The sequence below is a fragment of the Chiloscyllium punctatum genome, chromosome 49, assembly GCF_047496795.1.
Source record: "Chiloscyllium punctatum isolate Juve2018m chromosome 49, sChiPun1.3, whole genome shotgun sequence".
Classification (NCBI taxonomy): Eukaryota; Metazoa; Chordata; class Chondrichthyes; order Orectolobiformes; family Hemiscylliidae; genus Chiloscyllium; species Chiloscyllium punctatum.
The window spans coordinates 5,240,174-5,260,059 of NC_092787.1; the positions used below are offsets into that span (position 1 = coordinate 5,240,174).

General features: G+C 37.5%; 1 protein-coding gene across 1 annotated transcript in view; it reads right to left on the minus strand.

Annotated features, from left to right (window-relative positions):
* The window catches only part of mrrf (mitochondrial ribosome recycling factor), a 46,421-nt gene that overhangs the window by 20,830 nt on the left and 5,705 nt on the right, over positions 1-19,886 (minus strand). Inside the window, exons 2-4 of the mRNA XM_072566363.1 lie at positions 6,466-6,677; positions 5,540-5,695; positions 2,239-2,357 (exon numbers count right to left, since the gene is read on the minus strand). Of these exons, the coding sequence (XP_072422464.1) occupies positions 2,239-2,357; positions 5,540-5,695; positions 6,466-6,649 (459 nt within the window). The 5' untranslated portion in view covers positions 6,650-6,677. The remainder of the gene's footprint in view (positions 1-2,238; positions 2,358-5,539; positions 5,696-6,465; positions 6,678-19,886) is intronic.

The following is a 19,886-nucleotide window of genomic DNA, read 5'->3' on the forward strand; positions in this document are numbered from 1 at the left end:
ACAAATCAGGATTGTTTTGACAGACCAGCTCCCTTTTATTCAAAGACAAAGACAAATCAGAATGCAATACTAAGCTCAGCTTGAATTTCTGGTGATGAAAGCAGAAACACCAATGTCTTGATATGACAAATAGTCACAAGCAGACAGCAAAATGGTGATGAAATAAAGATAAACCACTTTATGCTTACCTTTACGCATGGCATTAATTGTATAACAGTAACATTTTGTAAAGTTGTGGAACTGAAATCTTATGTAGTTACATCAATATGTAAAAACAGACTTTAGAAAAATCACAGTATTATAAGATTTGTCTAAATGTCATTAGTTAGCAGTAATTTTGTATTCCAATTCAGCCATTAAGAATACAGTAATGCAGAAACCTATGGGAATTGCAAGAAAATGAACAAAATCAGTTATTTGCCCCAATCCTTTCTGCAGCCCCTGGTGTGAAATACATCAACTTGCTCCAGGTGATGACAGAATTAGGCAAAGGTGCAAAGTTGTCAATGATAAATAGCCTGTTAATACTCATTTAGAATCATACATTACAAATAATTTAGGAACATAGGAACAGGAATAGGCTATTTAGTTCAATAGCTTTAAAATTAACAATTGACCTCATCTTCCTCCAGTAGAACAGAGTTCCAAATTTGTATCATAATACATATGTAGAAATGTTCTTAACTTCACTTTTGGAAGACCAGACCCTAATTTTTGGTCTCTTGTTTTAGATTCACCATTTCTTTGAGTTTCTGCAGGGTTGCTAATGGTACAGAACTGTATCCACATGAGGTAGCACATTCAGGAATGAAATAGTTAGTGTCACCAAAGAGTAGCAAGCTTGGGTGGCGGAACAAATGGTAGTTCATGAAGATAGAAAAAAAAAGCAGAACCTTAATTGTTATGACAGTTCTACTAATAACATTTGTGTCTTTTTAACTACATTCATAACAGTAAACAATGCGATCAGAACAGGTCACTTTTGCATGACCACTGTTTACCGAGCAAACATGTTTCTGAATAAGACAATCTATGCTGGAAGTGTGGCTTATTTCCTTCTCATGAAAGATGCTTTGGAACTGAGTTCTTAAAGGTTAAAATAGGCTTTGAACAATCCATCATCTTGTCATACAATAAACAAAAGGTTTTATTGTAATAGGACATGGATTTTAACTGAATAGCCCACTTTTTTTGGTGGTGGCCTAGAAAATAAGGAACAATCATAATATCTGATAGAATACTTTATTTAAAATTGGTCAGAATCATGCAAATTATAGCACAAGCTATGCAGTCTAACTCACCAGGCTGATGTTAGCTCTTCAACTATTTTTAATGTCATTTTATTCCAGCTTTTTCCATTATCCTTATATATTCTTTTAGTGCTTATTCTAACTCTTAAATAGTATCATTTCTGCCCCAATAGCTAATTGCAATAAAATACTCCCACAATTTAATAATCATTAAATACAACTGGATACAATTTTACACTGCCCTCTCCAAATATCTCCTAGTTTTGGAAAAATTTAAAATGTTGTAAAAGGCTCACAATACTTTTACTGACTGTAAAATACTTCATATCACATCACTCAGCAGTGAAAAGGCACCAGAATGCTAAGCTACTGCAACTGAATGCCCATGATTCTCCACACAACAAGTTCCCAACTTTCAGGATGCTATGAGGGATAATTGCACTTCCCATCAAGAATAAGGAAGGGCACAAATCTTTATGGCTTGTAGATACCAGTATTGACAGAGGCCTGGCGTAGTATGTCTTCACCAGCTCACATTTCAGTCAATAGCATGCAAGGTAGGGAGGGAGAAAATGAGGTAAGTGCTTCAGATCTGTTGAGTTTTACAACCATTGTGTATTTATTTCAATTGGTTATATTTAAAGATGATAGCCTGAATCTGAATATCAATTTAGTGGACTATTAAATATAAAGCTTCTCCAAGCTCTGATGCCTTGGGCTGTTAAGATTTCAAGTGATTTAGAACTACGATCATCAATTCATTAGTTTTTTAAAAAATGTACATTCTATTCTTCTAGCAAACATGGGCTATAACAAAAGAACTGTTATATTTTATTGCTGAAATGCAAGTTCTTTACACTATAACCTACACAAAATTCTACTGTTTTGCCCCAACCAATAATTAACTACATTTTAAATATAGGTTTAAAAGGCACCTATCACTAATCTCAAATATCACATATTGTGTATATTCTACACATTAACTCACCTCAGGGAAACTCATCATATCTACTAGGATGAGTTGAGGGGACTTCAGGGAGATTTGTCCCAGGTGGTTTAATGGAAATTTTCCATCATTAGTAGTAACGGCAATATGATCCAAAGCACCTAAAGAAAATATCACATTTTCAGTGAATGGTGACCATATTTAACAAACAAGATTAAGTAAATGTAAAGTGGAGCATTTTAGATAACATTTCTATTGTAATAGATGAATATGTTTAAATTAGAGTCATAGAGTCATACAGCATGGATATAGGCCCTTTACCCCAACTTGTCCATGCTGATCAGGTTTCCTAAACTGGAATATTCATCCAATTGCAAAGCGGTCTTCCCTGTATTCAATTTAAAATTTGATCCCATTAATCTACTTCAAAATTCATACGCCTTGATCCTACTTATAAGATGAACTTTGGTCGAGAGTCACAATCTCCTAAAAGTAATAGAATTCTGCCCATTTTTTTTCTCTTAATAAATTTAAAAAATCAAATCCAATTAATGACCGATGGCATGCAACAACTCACTGACTGCAATGTTCTGAAAGTACAAAGCAGCAAATTTGGGAATAAGCAGAAAACAATGGAACCCTAAAGCTGCTGATTGTACATTTTTATTGTTTTCTTTCTTGTGATCAGAAATAAGTTTCTTCTAAAATACAAAAAAGTTCCAAGTTGCTGGATAATCATGACTTGTGAGCTGCTGTCAACACAAATCAATGACAGAACCCAGATATAATCCTGTAGGTCTCAAGACTTCTCACCACAACTTCCACACAGCAGGATATTAATGGTGCTATTTTGGGCTACTGTTGTTAGTGTAAAAATGAATGAGACATAAAATAATCATTGATAAATTAGTTTACTTCAAGTAAACATATTCAAGAATCCTATTGATAATGGGACATCATTCAGCAAAAACAAGCGAGGAAGAATTTCTTGCAAATATCTGATCTTTAAAATGGAATATTTATGGTCTTAATTTCCAGAAAGTCTTCCTTGATTTTATTACCTTTCAGGAGACAAAAAGGGCTAAAGATGTTCTGTAAATCTACTTGAATTAACAGCTCACTACACAGATATGACTAAAATAAATTTTGGTTGAATAGTTCTGATGCTTGTTCAATCATTATAATAATAGGTTTTATACTATTTATTTATAGTTAACATGGATAAAAATATTGATGAAACATAGCTCCAGGTTTAGAACCTCACATTTCATCCTAAAAGAACTTTGGTACCTAAAGACTGTTCTACTATGAATAAATTAAAAGATCCAGCAGTCCAATTCAGCAATCAATCATTCACATCCAGGTTGTCATTTGTTCTCCTATTTTAACCCATTCATTTATAGCTAAAAAAAAACTGCATTATTGTGAGAGCAGAGCAAATAGATATTGAATCGTTTATTACCTACCATACTGAGTGGCAATTAAAGTTTCAGGTATCAAAATTTCTATTGACTGTTATAAATAAGGGAGTACAGAATGGTGCCTCAGCACATAACTTGATAGGTAATATTTTACTCCTACTATTCCACATGCTATAATTTCTGATGCACTTAACTTGTCGGCAGAAACATTTTACAATTAACTTTACCATTGGCAGCTCATTCTCCCCAAGTCTGCAGTTTAATACAATTAGAAATTTTTACTTGGAAGTTTCATGTCAGCATTCAATCAACCAAGGTGAAAAAAAATCAACTCGTTAAATAATAGAATTAAGTACTTGATAAAGTGCTAGATACTTGGAACACTTCTTTTCCTGTTTTGAGATGCTGTTACCTGTCAGCTTACATAGAAAACCATCTGCAAACACTTCTACTAGAAGATTTTGACATATGCCTCCTACAAAAACCATTTTCAGGAAGCTATTAGCAAAACTGGATTCTTCCTGGTCAAGACCATGGTAAAGAGGAGCTCAGGAAGGTCACATAAAGTGACCAAATTATAATGCAGAACATCCAAAGCATGATTATGCTCCAAGTATTTGAATTTTATAAAGTAAAATAAGGTAGATAAAATAATTGGGAAGCATAAATATGGGATAGCTGACACAATTTGCTTTCTTAAACTGATGATATTTAGAGTCCTTTTCAAAACGGATATGATTTTTAAAAAATGTATTATTAAATGCCTAACTTCTAGAATTAAACATTTCACATTCCCCTTTCTGTGAAGTTTTAAATTTAGATCACTGAAATAAGGAATTTGGAAATAATAACTGATATTTACTCATTTTCATAAGACCATAATCAGGAAGAAAAGTATGTAGTATTTAATCTAACAACACTCTTTTGAAAAAGAGAAGTAAAATTGTGTTTCTTATGGTATTGTGAAAAGATAATAATTATGGATGGCTTCCTGTTTAGTTGGCATATTCTCCAAAAGTGAAAGTGAAAACTTGTGCATTTTGGTCAAAAACATAGTTCTCAGTCAATAATTTCTGGAAGCTCTTAGAGTTTTACACCACACATCTTTTAAATAGGAAGTTTGGGCAATCATCCATCTTGAGTTTTCGGCTCCTAGAACTCAAAGAGCAGAGTGAAGTTTATTCCAAGGCAGATTTCAGCAAATCCAGGAACATTTAATTCAGACACTTGAACATAAAAGTAATGACTCACCAGCAAAGAACATTCTCTGAAATGCACAGTGGTGGAAATGAATGTCAATTATTGCCAAACAATATGTGATTACTTGAGCAGCAATTTAGGTATTTAACATATTGTGGGGAATCAAATCAACTTGTTGCATAATGAACAAAACTATGTAAAATGAAGGCCAATTTAGTCTTGCATGTCATGACTGTGCATTTTTGGTAAGAAGATACATTTTGATTGTAGTGAGCTGGTAGCCACTTTGACCACATTAGCCAACAGCAGCTTCTGTCTCAGCATCTGTCTCAACAACATGTCTCAGCACAATCGACATTGTGCAGGAAACTGCTTTTAAGATTGCTCTATAGTACTGCTATGTGGACAATTGATGGCTGTATATGGCATTTTGAAAAAAAATGCAATGGTTAATATTTGTAGGAAGTAGTGAGTGACAATTTTAAATCTCTGAATGACATGTGGCAATACCTGTAGAATAGCTATGGAAGGATCACTGTGAAATAAAATCAGTTCCAGCCAAGTAACAAACCAGCATGAATAAGCCCACCCACTCTCTATAATTATAATAAAATGTATATTATTTCTAAAGCTCCAAGTTTTTAAATTTTTCTAGTTTTGGAATTAGATCAATGATTAATATTTTAGATTATGAAGACATATTGTACATCCATAAAGCTTACCTGGTGAAGTTCTTATATTTAGGTTCTTCCCATAATCATCCTTGAGATTGTCAATGATTTCCAGCATATCTTGTTTTAATTTGTTGAGGTCAATAATGTCTTCGACCAAAGCAGCATTGATGTTCACTCGAGGACTTTGTTGTCCTTTAGTTTTCACTGTAATTTATAATCAGATTGGGTACATCAGTCTGCTTGTACAAATAAATTATAAGCTAATATAAGCTTACCATAACCTGTTATTGGGAGCTCATCTATAAATAGCTGAAATCAGCTAAATTTACATTGGTTTACCTGCCACAGTTGTAACATTGAGATGAGGTCATTTTATGTTTGTACATGAAATGCACTTGGGTTATTCAGTAATTAGATCACTTATTTTAACTCCTATATTCTGTATATCAAATTAAATTGATTGCTGACTGCTCTTTGCATACAGTACTGCAATGCTGCTTATGTTTCAAGAATTTTATTGAAACCTTCACTGAGCTCAATTGGCAAATATTCACATTTCATAATCTCCTTACATTCATGTGGTAGTATTTGCATCTTGCAGGCAATATAACCAACAGATATCTTTAGCAATTACTTGGAAAAACCTTGTAAACATCTGCAACCCATAAACAAGCAGGAACATAATGTATATTGAATTCAGAGATGGGAGCCAAAAATTGTGTATTTACTCCACTCACTTGCATCCTACAAAATAGGTTCCCAGGTGAAAGGGTTTTGAGCCCAAAATAAGATTGCAATTTTAACCAATACTTCAACATAACCAGTTGAAACTAGAAACTAAAATGAACCAGATGACTTTCTAAGTCTCACAATTGTAATTATATAGGCATTTTGCATCAATAGTAAAATTCACATCTTTTTCAATTTCAACATATATTATCAGACAGGGAGAAGTAAAAAAGGCAAGTTGTTACCTTTGGCTTTCTTGGTAGCAAGTGGTCGGCTCAGGGATTCAAGCAGGGCACCGCACTGCTTGCAGTTGTTCAGGAACACAGCTGCTGGTCCCACTCGGTTCTCCACTACTGAGCGCATGAAAAGCGGCCGGAATTTGTACAGTGAAGGTCCTAGTTGGTACATCTGTCTCAGCACAATCAACATTTTGCAGGAAACTGCTTTTAATTGTTACCTGGAGTATAGCAGAAAGGCATTTTCAGAGTTGAGGAAAAGTTCAAAAAGATTGAGTGAAACTCACGCAAGACTGAGGAGCTTTCAGCAGCTTGTTAATTTCATTTTACTCCCTCATTTTAGTTTTCCCAGTCTACTGTCAGTGAGTCACCTCTCTATTCCCACTGTCGCAAGTCAGACTTTCCCTTCAACAACTTCCAATATTGAGAGCAAGATTCTTTTAATTCCAGGTTTTTCTCTTTAAGGTCTTTTTTACACATGGCCTAAATAGCTACCTCCAATTCAATGCATTATTAAACCACATACAGCCTCAAAAAAGGTAGTGCCAAGCAATTATTGCACCAAACATTTAAGCTGTGTATGACATTAATTTCTATCTTGCATGATAGAAAGCAAAGCCTTAACAGCTTTAACAAAGTTCATGTTGCTGCTTTAGATAGAGGGAAGATCATGAAGTTTGGGAAATATCCTGCAAGTTGGAACAATTTGGTATGTTCTAATAAGGTATGTTTTAATTCTTTTCAATTTTGAGTTGAACTTGATGCTGATCAAGGTGACAGAGGTCAGTGCTGGAAATATAAACCTTTTCCACTTTTAACACTTACTGAACTATTTTCCAGTTCAGGTATAACACACACCAGATGCAAAGGAAAGTTCATTCCACTTTATCCTTCAATGCACCTTAAACCAATTTTCACAACAGCAAACCCTATACAGGGTGTGAATGTTTCCAATTTTCACACAAACTTCCTGGTGGTCTGAGTTAGATTGTTAATTAGTGTTCGATTTCAAGCCGTTTTCTGCTGTAGATCTATGCCCATTAGGAACTGAGTTCAAACTGTCCAAACTTGTTTTATGGAGTACCTTTGTAACAGAAAAAAAATGAGGCATTTGTTCATTGATTTGGACTGGATATGAATACATACGCCAAAGGTCAAAGAACAGGTTTAAATTCAATATGTCACCTTGTATCCTAAAACAGACAGGATTATCATCTGTTATCATTCAAAGTCACAAAGGTTTTCCCCTGTTATTGGAACAAAAATTACTCAGTTCTGAATGCATACATTTATCAGTATTAACTGTTTCATGTCAATTAGCAGTACTAAAGTCTCAGCTAAGTGTTCCTGATATACCATTTATACTTTGTAAAAATATTCACAGAATTCCATAAAATTTTCTGAACCCTATGAACAGAGTTCTTAACTTAAACTGCATTGCCAGCAATTAGTACTTCCGTCTTAATCGAGTTGTTTCAACTAAGATGGAGAATCTCAATTATCATAGAATAGAATCCTAGAATCCCTACTGTGGGGAAGCAGGCCATTTGGCCCCTCAAGTCCACACCAACCTCCAAAGAACATCTCACCTAGAAGCACCCTTCCAACCTATCCCTGTAACCCTGCATTTCCCATGTCTAATCCAGCTAGCCTGCACATCTTTGGTCTGTGGGAGGAAACCAGAGCCCCGGAGGAAACCCATGCAGCATGGGGAGAATGCGCAAACTCCACATAAATTCCTGAGGGCGGAATTTAACCTGGGTCCCTGGTGCTGTGAGGCAGCAGTGCTAACCACCACTGCCCAATCATGCAAAGTTCTTATTCACTAATTATGTTAACACTAACCTGAGAAAATTGTTAATGAAACAAACTAGTAATGATGCCACTGCTAAAAACTATTCATATGTATGAAAAGGTTCAGAAAAGAATTACAAGGATGTTACCAGGATTGAAAGATTTGAGCTACAGGGAAAGGCTGAATAGGCTGGGGCTGTTTTCCCTGGAGTGTCGGAGGCTGAGGGGTGACCTTATAGAGGTTTATAAAATCATGAGGGGCATGGATAGGGTAAATAGACAAGGTCTTTTCCCTGGGGTGGGGGAGTCCAGACTAGAGGGCATAGGTTTAGGGTGAAAGGGGAAAAATTTAAAAGGAACCTAAGGGGCAACGTTTTCATGCAGAGGGTGGTGCGTGTATGGAATGAACTACTGGAAAAAGTGGTGGAGGCTGGTACAATTACAACATTTAAAAGGCATCTGGATGGGTACATGAATAGGAAGGGTCTCAGGGAAATGGGCCAAATGCTGGCGAATGGGACTTGATTAAGTTATCTGATCGGCATGGACGAGTGGACCGAAGTGCTGTACATCTCTATGATTCTATGACTATGTAGGCAGAATCTACTTAATGCACACTAGTTACAGAATACATAGTATACTTGTGGTAAGTACATCAGAATTGTAGGTGGCACAGTGCCAGAGACCCGGGTTCAATTCCCGCCTCAGGCGACTGACTGTGTGGAGTTTGCACATTTTCCCAGTGTCTGCGTTGGTTTCCTCCCACAGTCCAAAGATGTGCAGGTCAGGTGAATTGGCCATGCTAAATTGCCCGTAGTGTTAGGTAAGGGGTAAATGTAGGGGTATGGGTGGGTTACGTTTCGGCGGGTCAGTGTGAATTTGTTGGGCCGAAGGGCCTGTTTCCATACTGTAATGTAATCTAATTGCAAATCCTTTTGTGTGAACATTAAGGTGTATATAAAAATGGCAAAAAAAGAAACTTATCATGTTAAAATTCTTACATAAACCTAAAGCCATTAGAAAAATAGAGGGATAATTCTGAAGTTCTAACTCCAGTTCAAACACATGAATGGTATGGGTATGATGATGGGGTCTGAACCTCCCTCTGTAGCAAATAGATTACAGTCTTATAATGTCTCCTGAGCACCTATTATTTATGCAAACATGGTATTTCCTGAAAGCATTAGGACAAGGTTATAATCATATTTGTAGTACAAATCTGAAGTTAAAGTCTTCACTGATTCCAGAACCAACAGGCTTGACAGTCCTTACATTTAGTCACATGCAGCTCTCCAAAATCTTAGGTGCAGCTTTTGACATTTAATGTGATGTAGTAGTAGTGTTCAAAGAGCCAGCATGAGAAGTAATGGCTTTACAAGTGGCAGCAGCAAGAATGAGAACTAGATCAACAAAACCATTCCTGACATTTTCAGCAGTAAAAGACGCAAGATACTGAGAAGTGGGCGGGCAGGATGCATAAAATTGATTGATTGATTTATTGTCACGTCTCCCAATTTATTGTTTATGAGCAGTACAGGCAGATCATAGTAAGCAAGGATGTATATCAGAGGTTGTAAAGAAACCTTGGTCAGAGGCATACGAGTTACACTGCACAGGGTGTGCATTAGGTGAGATCAATGTTAGCAAGATCAGCATTATTTGAGGGTAGAGAGTCCCTCAAATTCATCAGTCTAATGACGGCCTGGAAGAAGCTGTTCCTGAACTTGCCGGTGCATGTGTTCAAGCTTCTATATCTTCTGCATGATGGAAGAGGTTGTAGGAGATCATTACCGGGGTACAATGGGTCTTTGATGATGTTGGCAACCTTTTCATGGCAGCAAACCATGTAAATGGAGTCTATGGATGGAATACCACGTTCTGTTCTTTCTTACAGTCCTGGGCAGAGCAATTGGCGTTCAGGCCATGATGGATGTGGACAGTATGCTTTCAATGGTGCATCTGTAGATGTTGGTGATGGTCCAGCAAAACAGTAATAAGTGAAACCTGGTATTCCTCAAGGTGATCATGAACCAACACTGAGCTGACTTCAACTTCATCAACCTATTCATGGGGTTCAAATTGAAGACTAAGGGTGTGAATCAAACCTACAAGACACTGTTAGATAAAAAAGGATTTCCTCAATGATGACCTCCTAGCCTCCATCACATTCTCAGATAGATATGTCTCTTATCCTCCGAACAGAGCTCAAGGTGAGGCAAACGTATTGAAATGATAGAACATACTTCACAAACATGTTAAAATGCTGCTGCAAAATTAAGTATTTCCTTTATGGAATTAAATCTAAGCTTGTAGATCACAACTGCAAAATAAATATTGGGTATAGTTATCTACTTATGATCATTCGTTTGCTTCATAACATATATTGAGCATTTAATTCTAACCACCCATATATATTGTCTTTCTCCACACAATTATTGTCTTTTGTTAATAATTATGGCACTCATCAGGATTATTACTCATATTTAAGTTAGAGGACAGGATGAAATTGAAACTGCTTTGAACACTCTGCAAACAAACATAATGTAAAAATATAAAGCAAACAAAATATGAGGATAAATATCATTCATTCTTACAAAAGCAGGAGCCTTCCCACAAAAGCAATTTACCTCAGAACTGGAAATCTGAAATAAAAACAAAAAACTGCTGGAAATACTCATCAGATCAGACCAAAGTTTTTGATGAAAAGCTATTAAAATAACTTGTTTTTCTTCCCACAGATGCTGCCTGACCTGCAGATTATTTCCAGTATTTTCTACTTTGGCTGTAAGAGCTTGCTTGTCTTTTGTGGGTGCAGAAAATAGAAAATGTATGAGCCAACTTTGTCACTTGAGGACTGACTATGAATAGTTTAGCAAGATTTTCCAACAATCTAAAGATTTTTCTTTATCAGTTGTTCAAACTGCAGCAAGCAAACTTGGAGTATATCACTTGGAGCTGATACAACCAATTCATTATCAGTTCTGAAATCAAAGTAAAATTCCCAATGATTTGTTGACAGCAAAACTTTTAGAATGTATCTACCAAAAGAGAGAACGTGGCTGTGATTTTATTTTTATAAGTAAGGAGCCTGATCAGATTTTCAGCCCCTTTGACAAAACTTGTAGCAGAAAGGACCTACAAAGAGGACAGTACAACATGTTAACTGTGGTTTATGTGTCAAAAGATCAGATACTGTGAATTTCTGCTCTCTAGATTGACGTCAAATGAACTCTTAATGTATTACTAACTCACAGTAGCCACCAAGATATCAGATATTCAGCAGGTATGCTGCAGATATCTCTCATTAACTACTAATATTCACCACATACAGCAACTTGACAGAACCTGGTGGAAAAAAAATTGCTATATTTCCACGAGCTAAGTGCTTTGCCTCCTGACTACTAAAAGAATTGTGAATGAACCATTTCCCAGGTTTTCACTGCTCTGGATCTGGCTACTAGGAGGTGCCCAACAGTGATCTAGGGTGGCTCTCTTGTTGAAAATAAATCAATTTATACTCTTACCCCTCAGCATTATAATCGACCTGAGTCCAGGAGCTCAGCATGTGGGAAAATATATCCCAGCAGACTGGATGTGCTATTGTAGTTAATGGATTTAAATACTGTACAAGCAATAATGCCAAAAAAAATCTGCTTTGAAACAGCTACTTCAAATTTGATATTAACACATCTGAATAAAAGCATCTCACACAGATCACTCCCCAATCAATACAAGCTTCATTTTAACCTTAGCAACCTGATTTTAACTTGGGATAATATACAAAATGACATGCAAAGTTTTAACTGAAAACCTTTCTTAATATCTTCAAATACAGAAGCAATCACGTATAGAGTGCTTCAGGAGCAAATGAGATGCACATTTTAATGTTTCCTTCACTTTATTCATAATGGTTCATTCAAATCCTTTCATGCACTTTTCTAACTATTTTTGTCATTTTATCTCAATGTATAGTTAGGTTTTCAATATAACTTTTAAGCACATATGCTGTGTAAAAGTATTTTAAGTAAAACAACAAAACAAAAGAAGAATGGTGCAATTGTGGGGCATCGGCATTAAGGATTTAAGGCTCATTAACAATCTTAATTCCCAATGAAATCTGTAATTACTATATTCGTGCAGCTGCATATTTAACCCTTTCTTCCTGAAACTAGACTCTCAAAGGCAGCCACCATTATTGTTTGTAACTTAATTATTATTTTACTCATTAATAATTAGAATTTGTGCTGTAATCTCATTCTAGAAGCAGCTCTTTTACATCTTTGGTTCTAACATTACATTGCAATTTCCCCTTGTAAGTTAATGTATGAGAGGTGGCTTAACTGATGAATATAACTTTGTAATTCAGTTCCACAAAATGTAATCAGCATTTTTCCAACTGCACAATTAGATACAGTTGTAAAAATACTATGCCTTGGACAATCTCAGAAAATTTCTTCCAGCAGACTTTTTAAAAAAATTCTCACAATTCCTTGTAATTCATGTCCTCTTGCTCCTGTAAGGTATCATTGCTCTACTCTTCCTGTGTTGTGATGCAAAATGCAACTTGCTTTACTGCTCAAGACAGCCATTAGAAGATTGGTTTGAGGTGATTTATTTGCAGATGGTCTCTCTATTTCTGGGATAACATTCAAAGCTCCAGCGACCTATGAGGTAGAACTTTTGCAAATTACAAATTCGCATCTTACTATTGTGTCACAGAAATTAGGGCTACGATATATGACGTCAGACTGACCAGATGATTGACTAATACTGCAGGTTTTAACACTTCTGTGAAGAATCACTAAGTGTTTTACTATACTGAAGGTGCTATATAGATGTAAGTTGATTATTGCATCAGCAAATTTCAAATAATTTTCCAAGCTGCAAGTGTCACGGAGTACACAAAATAGTTTGAAAGCACTTCCAACCATTATCTTTTGTGTCTGGAATGAAATAGAGTTTCTTTCCACAAGTAAAACTGTGGATTAATACAACAAGATCATTCTTTAGGCACATCACTGAATGAGTCACCTGTGTGTCTCCTAAGTCACAAAACAAGTATTTTACATTTATTTTTGATCCACACCTATGAAGGAAACAAAAAGATTGCATATTACAAGCATGAAGAATTGTGTTTGAATAGTCTAATTAGGAAAATGAGGTCCCACACTAAATTATAAATTTAAACAACATGTGCTGTAGAGAAACTGCCCAGTCAAGTTTGGACTATCTGTTAAAGACAGGTTGCTGTTGTTGTTGCACTGATTGTTTTGAAGTCTAGTGTAGAGTTTCCAGACTGCGGGTTATGATTCCCATTCAGGAGCAATCAAGGTCATGAGCTTCAAGACACCAATAGGATAATCCTGGGACAAACTCCATGGCGCTTGGTACATTTGTATGGATTTTTATTTCTATCCATAATTCTGACAGCACATCCAAAGAGAATTTTCTCTGAGGTCTTATTAGAGCCAGCAAATATTGTTGAAGAATTCATTTATCCCTAGCTGCACCACACTTCCTTAGTCTGTGCTCTTCCTCCTACATCTGTCCCTCACCACCATTCTCCCTGTCTCACTATTCCAATCGCTCTCTCTTCCCCACCTTCTCCCAACTGCTTCATCAGCCTTTATCCTCCCCTTTCATCCCCCTGCTATGAATGCTCTGTCCGTCCCCTTGACCTGATGGCTGTACAAGTCATGTACAAGTCTTTCTCATTCACTGGCTTTAAAAACTCATTTGCCTCTCTGTGGTTCTCCCACTTTCATGCTCTGATAACATTTTCTCAACGTAACTGAATGCTCTTCCCCTTTCCCATCACCGCCCTCTTTGATTCTGACAACTTTCTCATTCCCCCAAGTCTGACAACTCACACCCCCAAACCAGAATAATTTTTTGTGTAGGAGGAGGTAACATGGCCTATTGTGTGCTCACTGTCTCTAGGCACTTAATGCCAATTGCTGCCTTTATATGTTACCCTGTACCACTCTCCTTTCCCACACCACCTTCCCACTGCTTTGCTTCTGACTCTGAGGTCATGCCATTGCAATTTTCTAGCATAAAAATGGGATCACCGTGTGTTTTAAAATTGGGAAGTTTTGTTCTACTGCATTGACAACAGACATTTCTTTGAACATCCTTTTCTCCCCTTACATTACTGCCATTCAAAACTGTCCAACATTAAATCTTTCCAGAATTTTGATGACTGTTGTTTAGGACAAGGTATTGTTTACAAACTTGGGAGGGTAGAAATTCCTATCAGTATTCCCATAGGGCTGATGAACTGCATGAAAACAGCATCTTCAGATCACAATATCACTTGCATTATGTTTTTTCCTGGCAACATCCAAGCTATGTAGGCACTAAGTTGTCTAGAATACTAATTAGACCTCAGCTGGAGTACTGTATGCAGTGCTGGTGTTGCACTTTAAGAAGGATGTAAATGTGAGAAATGGTATATAGCAGTATTTGGTACCGTCACATACATCACAACCACTGATTCAGCTATGTACTGTGTTATAAGCTATTTTACAGATATTTACAAAGACTGGATCATTCTTTACAATTACAAGAATCACAACTGTAATAAGCCTCTATGCCACAGTACCTTTCCAGCAAAGAGATGTCTGACTAATAAACATATCTGTTGTTCATATTTTTTAAAATGTTTCTCTCATGGGATGTGGGCAATACTGGAAAGCCACATTTATTGCCTATCCTGAACGGCCCTTGAATGGCTTGAGGACAGTTGAGAGTTATCACTTGACTGTAAATCTGGAGTCACATCTAGGCTGGATCAAGTAAGGATGGCTGATTTCCTTCCCTAAAGAATGGACTGGATGGGTTTTATGTCAAGTGATGATAGTTTCATATTCTGATTACCAAGATGACCTTTGAATTTAATCTTCGTTATCTTTATGAACTTAATTTAGTTTCTATCAGCTGCAGTGTTGGGATTTAAACCTACGTCCGCAGGATATTAATCTGAGCCTCTGGATTACTAGTCCACTGACATTACCACTGCACCACCATGTCCCCATATCTGTATTTAGGAAATAAATTCACTTTTCCATTAGAAAATAGGGACCCACTAGAATGGGTTCAGTACTGATGTCATGGGATAAGTGAGAACACATCTGAACAAAGGAGGAGTAACCTTTCAAAATCAGATAGTTCCACACCACATTCTCCTGCTCATTCATACCTATGAACTTGAGAGTCACTGAGCTTTTACAATGCAGCAGCTAATAAACCATGTGCTTTTTTCTACATATTTGCATTCATTTGGTTTCTGTTATGTCCAACTAATAAATTTGTTCTGAAGTGCAATCACATCCATATCAGTAATCATGAAAGCTAACTTATGTACAGCAACAAAAATTACAAATTAATGTATATTTTGGATAGTGTTGGTTGAGGGTTGAGTGTAGGCCAAGACATTAGGAGGACCCCTTGCTCTTTTTTTTAAAAGGTTATAGTATCTTCTAATTAATCCTATACAGACAGACCTGGTTTTAATTCAATATTTCATCTAAAACTAATTAACTCCAATAAGAAACAAAGAGGATTGATGAGAGCAGAGTGGTAGATGTGATCTATATGGACTTCAGTAGGCGTTCGAAAAGGTTCCCCATGGGAGACTGGTAAGCAAGGTTAGATCTCATGGAATACAGGGAGAACTTGCTATTTGGATACAGAACTGGCTCAAAGGTAAAAGACAGAGGGTGGTGGTGCAGGGTGTTTTTAACTGGAGGCTTGAGACCAGTGGAGTGCCACACGGATCAGTGCTGGGTCCACTACTTTTTATCATTTATATAAATGATTTGGATGTGAACATTAGAGGTATAGTTAGTAAGTTTGCTGATGACACCAAAATTGAAGGTGTCTTGGACAGCGAAGAAAGTTACCTCAGATTACAACAGGATCTGGATCAGATGAGCCAATGGGCTGAGAAGTGGCAGATGCAGTTTAATTTAGATAAATGTGAGGTGCTACATTTTGGGAAAGCAAATCTTAGTAGTTCCTATACACCTAATGGTAAGGTCCTAGGGAGTCTTGCTGAACAAAGAAACCTTGGAATGCAGGCTCATAGCTCCTTGAAAGTGGAGACGCAGGTAGATAGGATAGTGAAGAAGGCGTTTGGTACGCTTTCCTTTATTGGCGAGAGTATTGAGTTGGGATGTCATGTTGCAACTGTACAGGACATTGGTTGGGCCACAGTTGGAATATTGCGTGCAATCTGGTCTCCTTCCTATCGGAAAGACGTTGAGAAATTTGGAAGAGTTCAGAAAAGATTTACAAGAATATTGCCAGGGTTGCAGGATTTGAGCTATTGGCAGAGATTGAATAGGCTAGGGCTGTTTTCCCTGGAGTGTCAGAGGCAGAGGGGTGTCATAGAGTCACAGAGATGTACAGCATGGAAACAGACTCTTCGGTCCAACCCATCCATGTCGACAAGATACTACAACCCAATCGAGTCCAAATGCCAGCACCCGGCCCATATCTGTCCAAATGACTATACAGAGGTTTATAAAATCATGAGGCGCATGTATAGGATAAATAGACAAAGTATTTTCCCTGGGGTGGGGGAGTCCACAACGAGAGAGCATAGGTTGAGGGTGAGAGGGGAAAGATATAAAAGAGACCTAAGGGGCAACTTTTTCACTCAGAGGGTGGTATGTCTATGGAATGAGATGCCAGAGGAAGTGGTGGAGGCTGGTACAATAGCAACATTTAAAAGGCATCTGAATGGGTATATGAATAAGAAGGGTTTGGAGGGATATGGGCCAGGTGCTGGCAGATGGGATTAAATTGGGTTGGAATATCTGGTCGGCATGGACGAGTTGGACCGAAGGGTCTGTTTCTGTGTTGTACATCTGTATGACTCTGACTCGAAGATAGCTCTCCTTCGGTTCAATTGCATTTCTGTACTGAAACTTAAATACACAATGTTCAGAGCTGAGTGCCATAACTGAGCGAGCAGAAGGAAAATGTATGGTAGGCTGTGAGCAGGGTTACAGTGTATAGCCACAACTACTGCTCTCTGTTAAATCTCCATATACGACCAACATGCCGCTAACCGATTTACTCTGAAGCTCACAGTCAGATTAGTCAAGTAACAATTCTACTTTATGGATAACTAAAGTTCATTGCTCCACAAATCATATAATGACCTCAGAAGTCGATGTACGTTTACTCACTGAGCTGGAAGTTTGTTTTCAGATGTTTCATCACCAGACTAGGTAACTTAATCAGTGAGCCTCAGGTGAAGCACTGGTGTTATGTCCCACTTTCTATTTATGTGTCTTGGTCTCTTAAGGTGAGTGATATCATTTCTGGTTCTTTTTCTTAGACAATCGTAAATGGGGTCCAAATTGATGTGGTTATTGATGGAGTTCTGATTAGAATACCAGGCTTCTAGGAATTCCCATGCTTGTCTCTATTTAGCTTGTCCTATGATGAATGCGTTGTTCTAGTCAAAGTGGTGTCCTTCTTCATCTATACGTAAGGATACTTGTGATATTGGTTCATGTCTTTTGGTGGCTAGCTGGTGTTATATATCCTACTTGCTAGTTTTCTGCCCGTTTATTACAGTTCTTGCTTGGTATTTTGTAAATGACATTCGTTTTGCTGGTTATTTGTATAGGATCCTCGAGGTTCATTAGTCGCTGTTTAAGTGTGTTGGTAGGTTTGTGAGCTACCATGATGCCAAGGGGTCTGAGTAGTCTGGAAGTCTTTTCAGAGATATCTTTGATGTAAGGTAATGTGGCTAGAGTTTCTGGGTCTGTTGTGTCTGCTTGTTTGTCGTTGAGAAATCAGTAGACTGTTTATTGAGTACGTGTTCTTCCTGATTACGCTGTGTAGGTATTTTTCTTCTGCTGCCTTCTGCTGGGTGCTGAGTTGTGTTGTAGTTCATTGAAATAATGTCCTGATGCAGCTCCATTTCTGGGTGTTGGGATGATTGCTACAGTAGTTAAGTATTTGGTCTGTGTGTGTTGTTTTCCTGTACATGCTGGTTTGAAGTTCTCCATTAACTGTTCGTTCTACTGTGACATCTAGGAATGGGAGTCTGTTGTCATTCTCCTCCTCTTTTGTGAATTTTGTGTTAGTAAGGGTGTTGTAGGTTTCCTTTAATTTTTTCCATTTTGTGATGTTGAAGGTGTCAGACATGTCGCGGACCCAAAGTTTGGTTTAGATAGTTGGAAGGGCTGTTTGTTCGAGTCTGTGCATTACTGCTTCTGCTGGGAACCCTGATATTGGTGATCCCATGGTGTTCCATTGATTGTAGGTCTTGTTATTAAATATAAAGTGGATGGTGAGGCACAGGTCTACTAGCTTGAGGATGTTGTCTTTGCTGATGAAGTCGTTGCTGTCTGGTTTTTGTGTCCTTGGTTCCTAAATACTTAACTGCAGAAGCAATCATTCCAACACCCACAAACTGAGCTGCAACAGGACATTACTTCAACGAGTCACTACACACTGCAACACCCAGGAACAGTAAACAGCAGAAGAAAAATACCTACACAGCATATTCTGGAAGAATGGATACCCAATAAACACAGTCTGCCGATTTCTCAACAACAAACCCAAACAAGCAGACACAACAGACCCAGAAACCCTAGACACATCTCGGAAGACATCTCGGAAATGACTCCCAGACTACTCAGACCCCAAGGCATCATGGTAGCCCACAAAATACCCTACTAGGACTGTAATAAACATTACATCAGATAGACAGGCAGGAAACTAGCCACCAGGATACAACAACACCAACTAGCCACCAAAAGACATGACCCACTATCACTTTTATCTTTACATACAGATGAAGAAGGACACTACTTTGACTGGGACAATGCATCCATCATAGGACGAGCTAAACAGAGACACGCACAGAGATTCCGAGAGGCCTAGCATTCTAACTGGAACTCCATTAACAAACACATCGATTTGGGCCCCATCTACCATTGTCTGAGAAAAAGAACTGGAAATGATATCACCCACCTTAAGAGACCAAGACATATAAATAGAAAGCTGGACATAACACCAGTGCTTCACCAGAGGCTCATTGATGATGTTACCTAGTTTGGTGATGAAACATCCAAGAACAAGCCTTCCAGCTCAGTGAGCAAACCTACAAACAGAACCTCAACCTGAGCTACAAATCTTCTCAAAAATTGCAGACTTCAGAAGTCTTTGTTTCAAAAGTGGAATCCTTGCTTCTGAACCACACTCAGGTGAAGACTCCCCAGTTCATATACAACTTCCACTATGATTATAGATTTAAATGTTCCATAAATGTTCAGTTGAAAGTAACACTGAACTAGAAATTGAGAAAATCAGCCACAATTTATGATTGCTGAATGGAATACAGCAGCCTGACTGGAGATGTGTGTGTTTGCCAATGCTGTCGTTTGATGACTGACCTGTTAGATTGCACAGCCAACCTTTGGCAAAGTATCAGAATATGGCCAGTACTATGTAAAACAATACCAGGGTGCAGGAGAAAAGAAAGAACAATTTTTTTTAAATTTCAAAAACCTTGAAGCACATGGACCCTAACCAATTAATATGAAGTGCTATATTATGTTTAAATTGAATTAAAGTCTGTAGCTGACAACTGTAAGAGCTAAGCCTCTTTC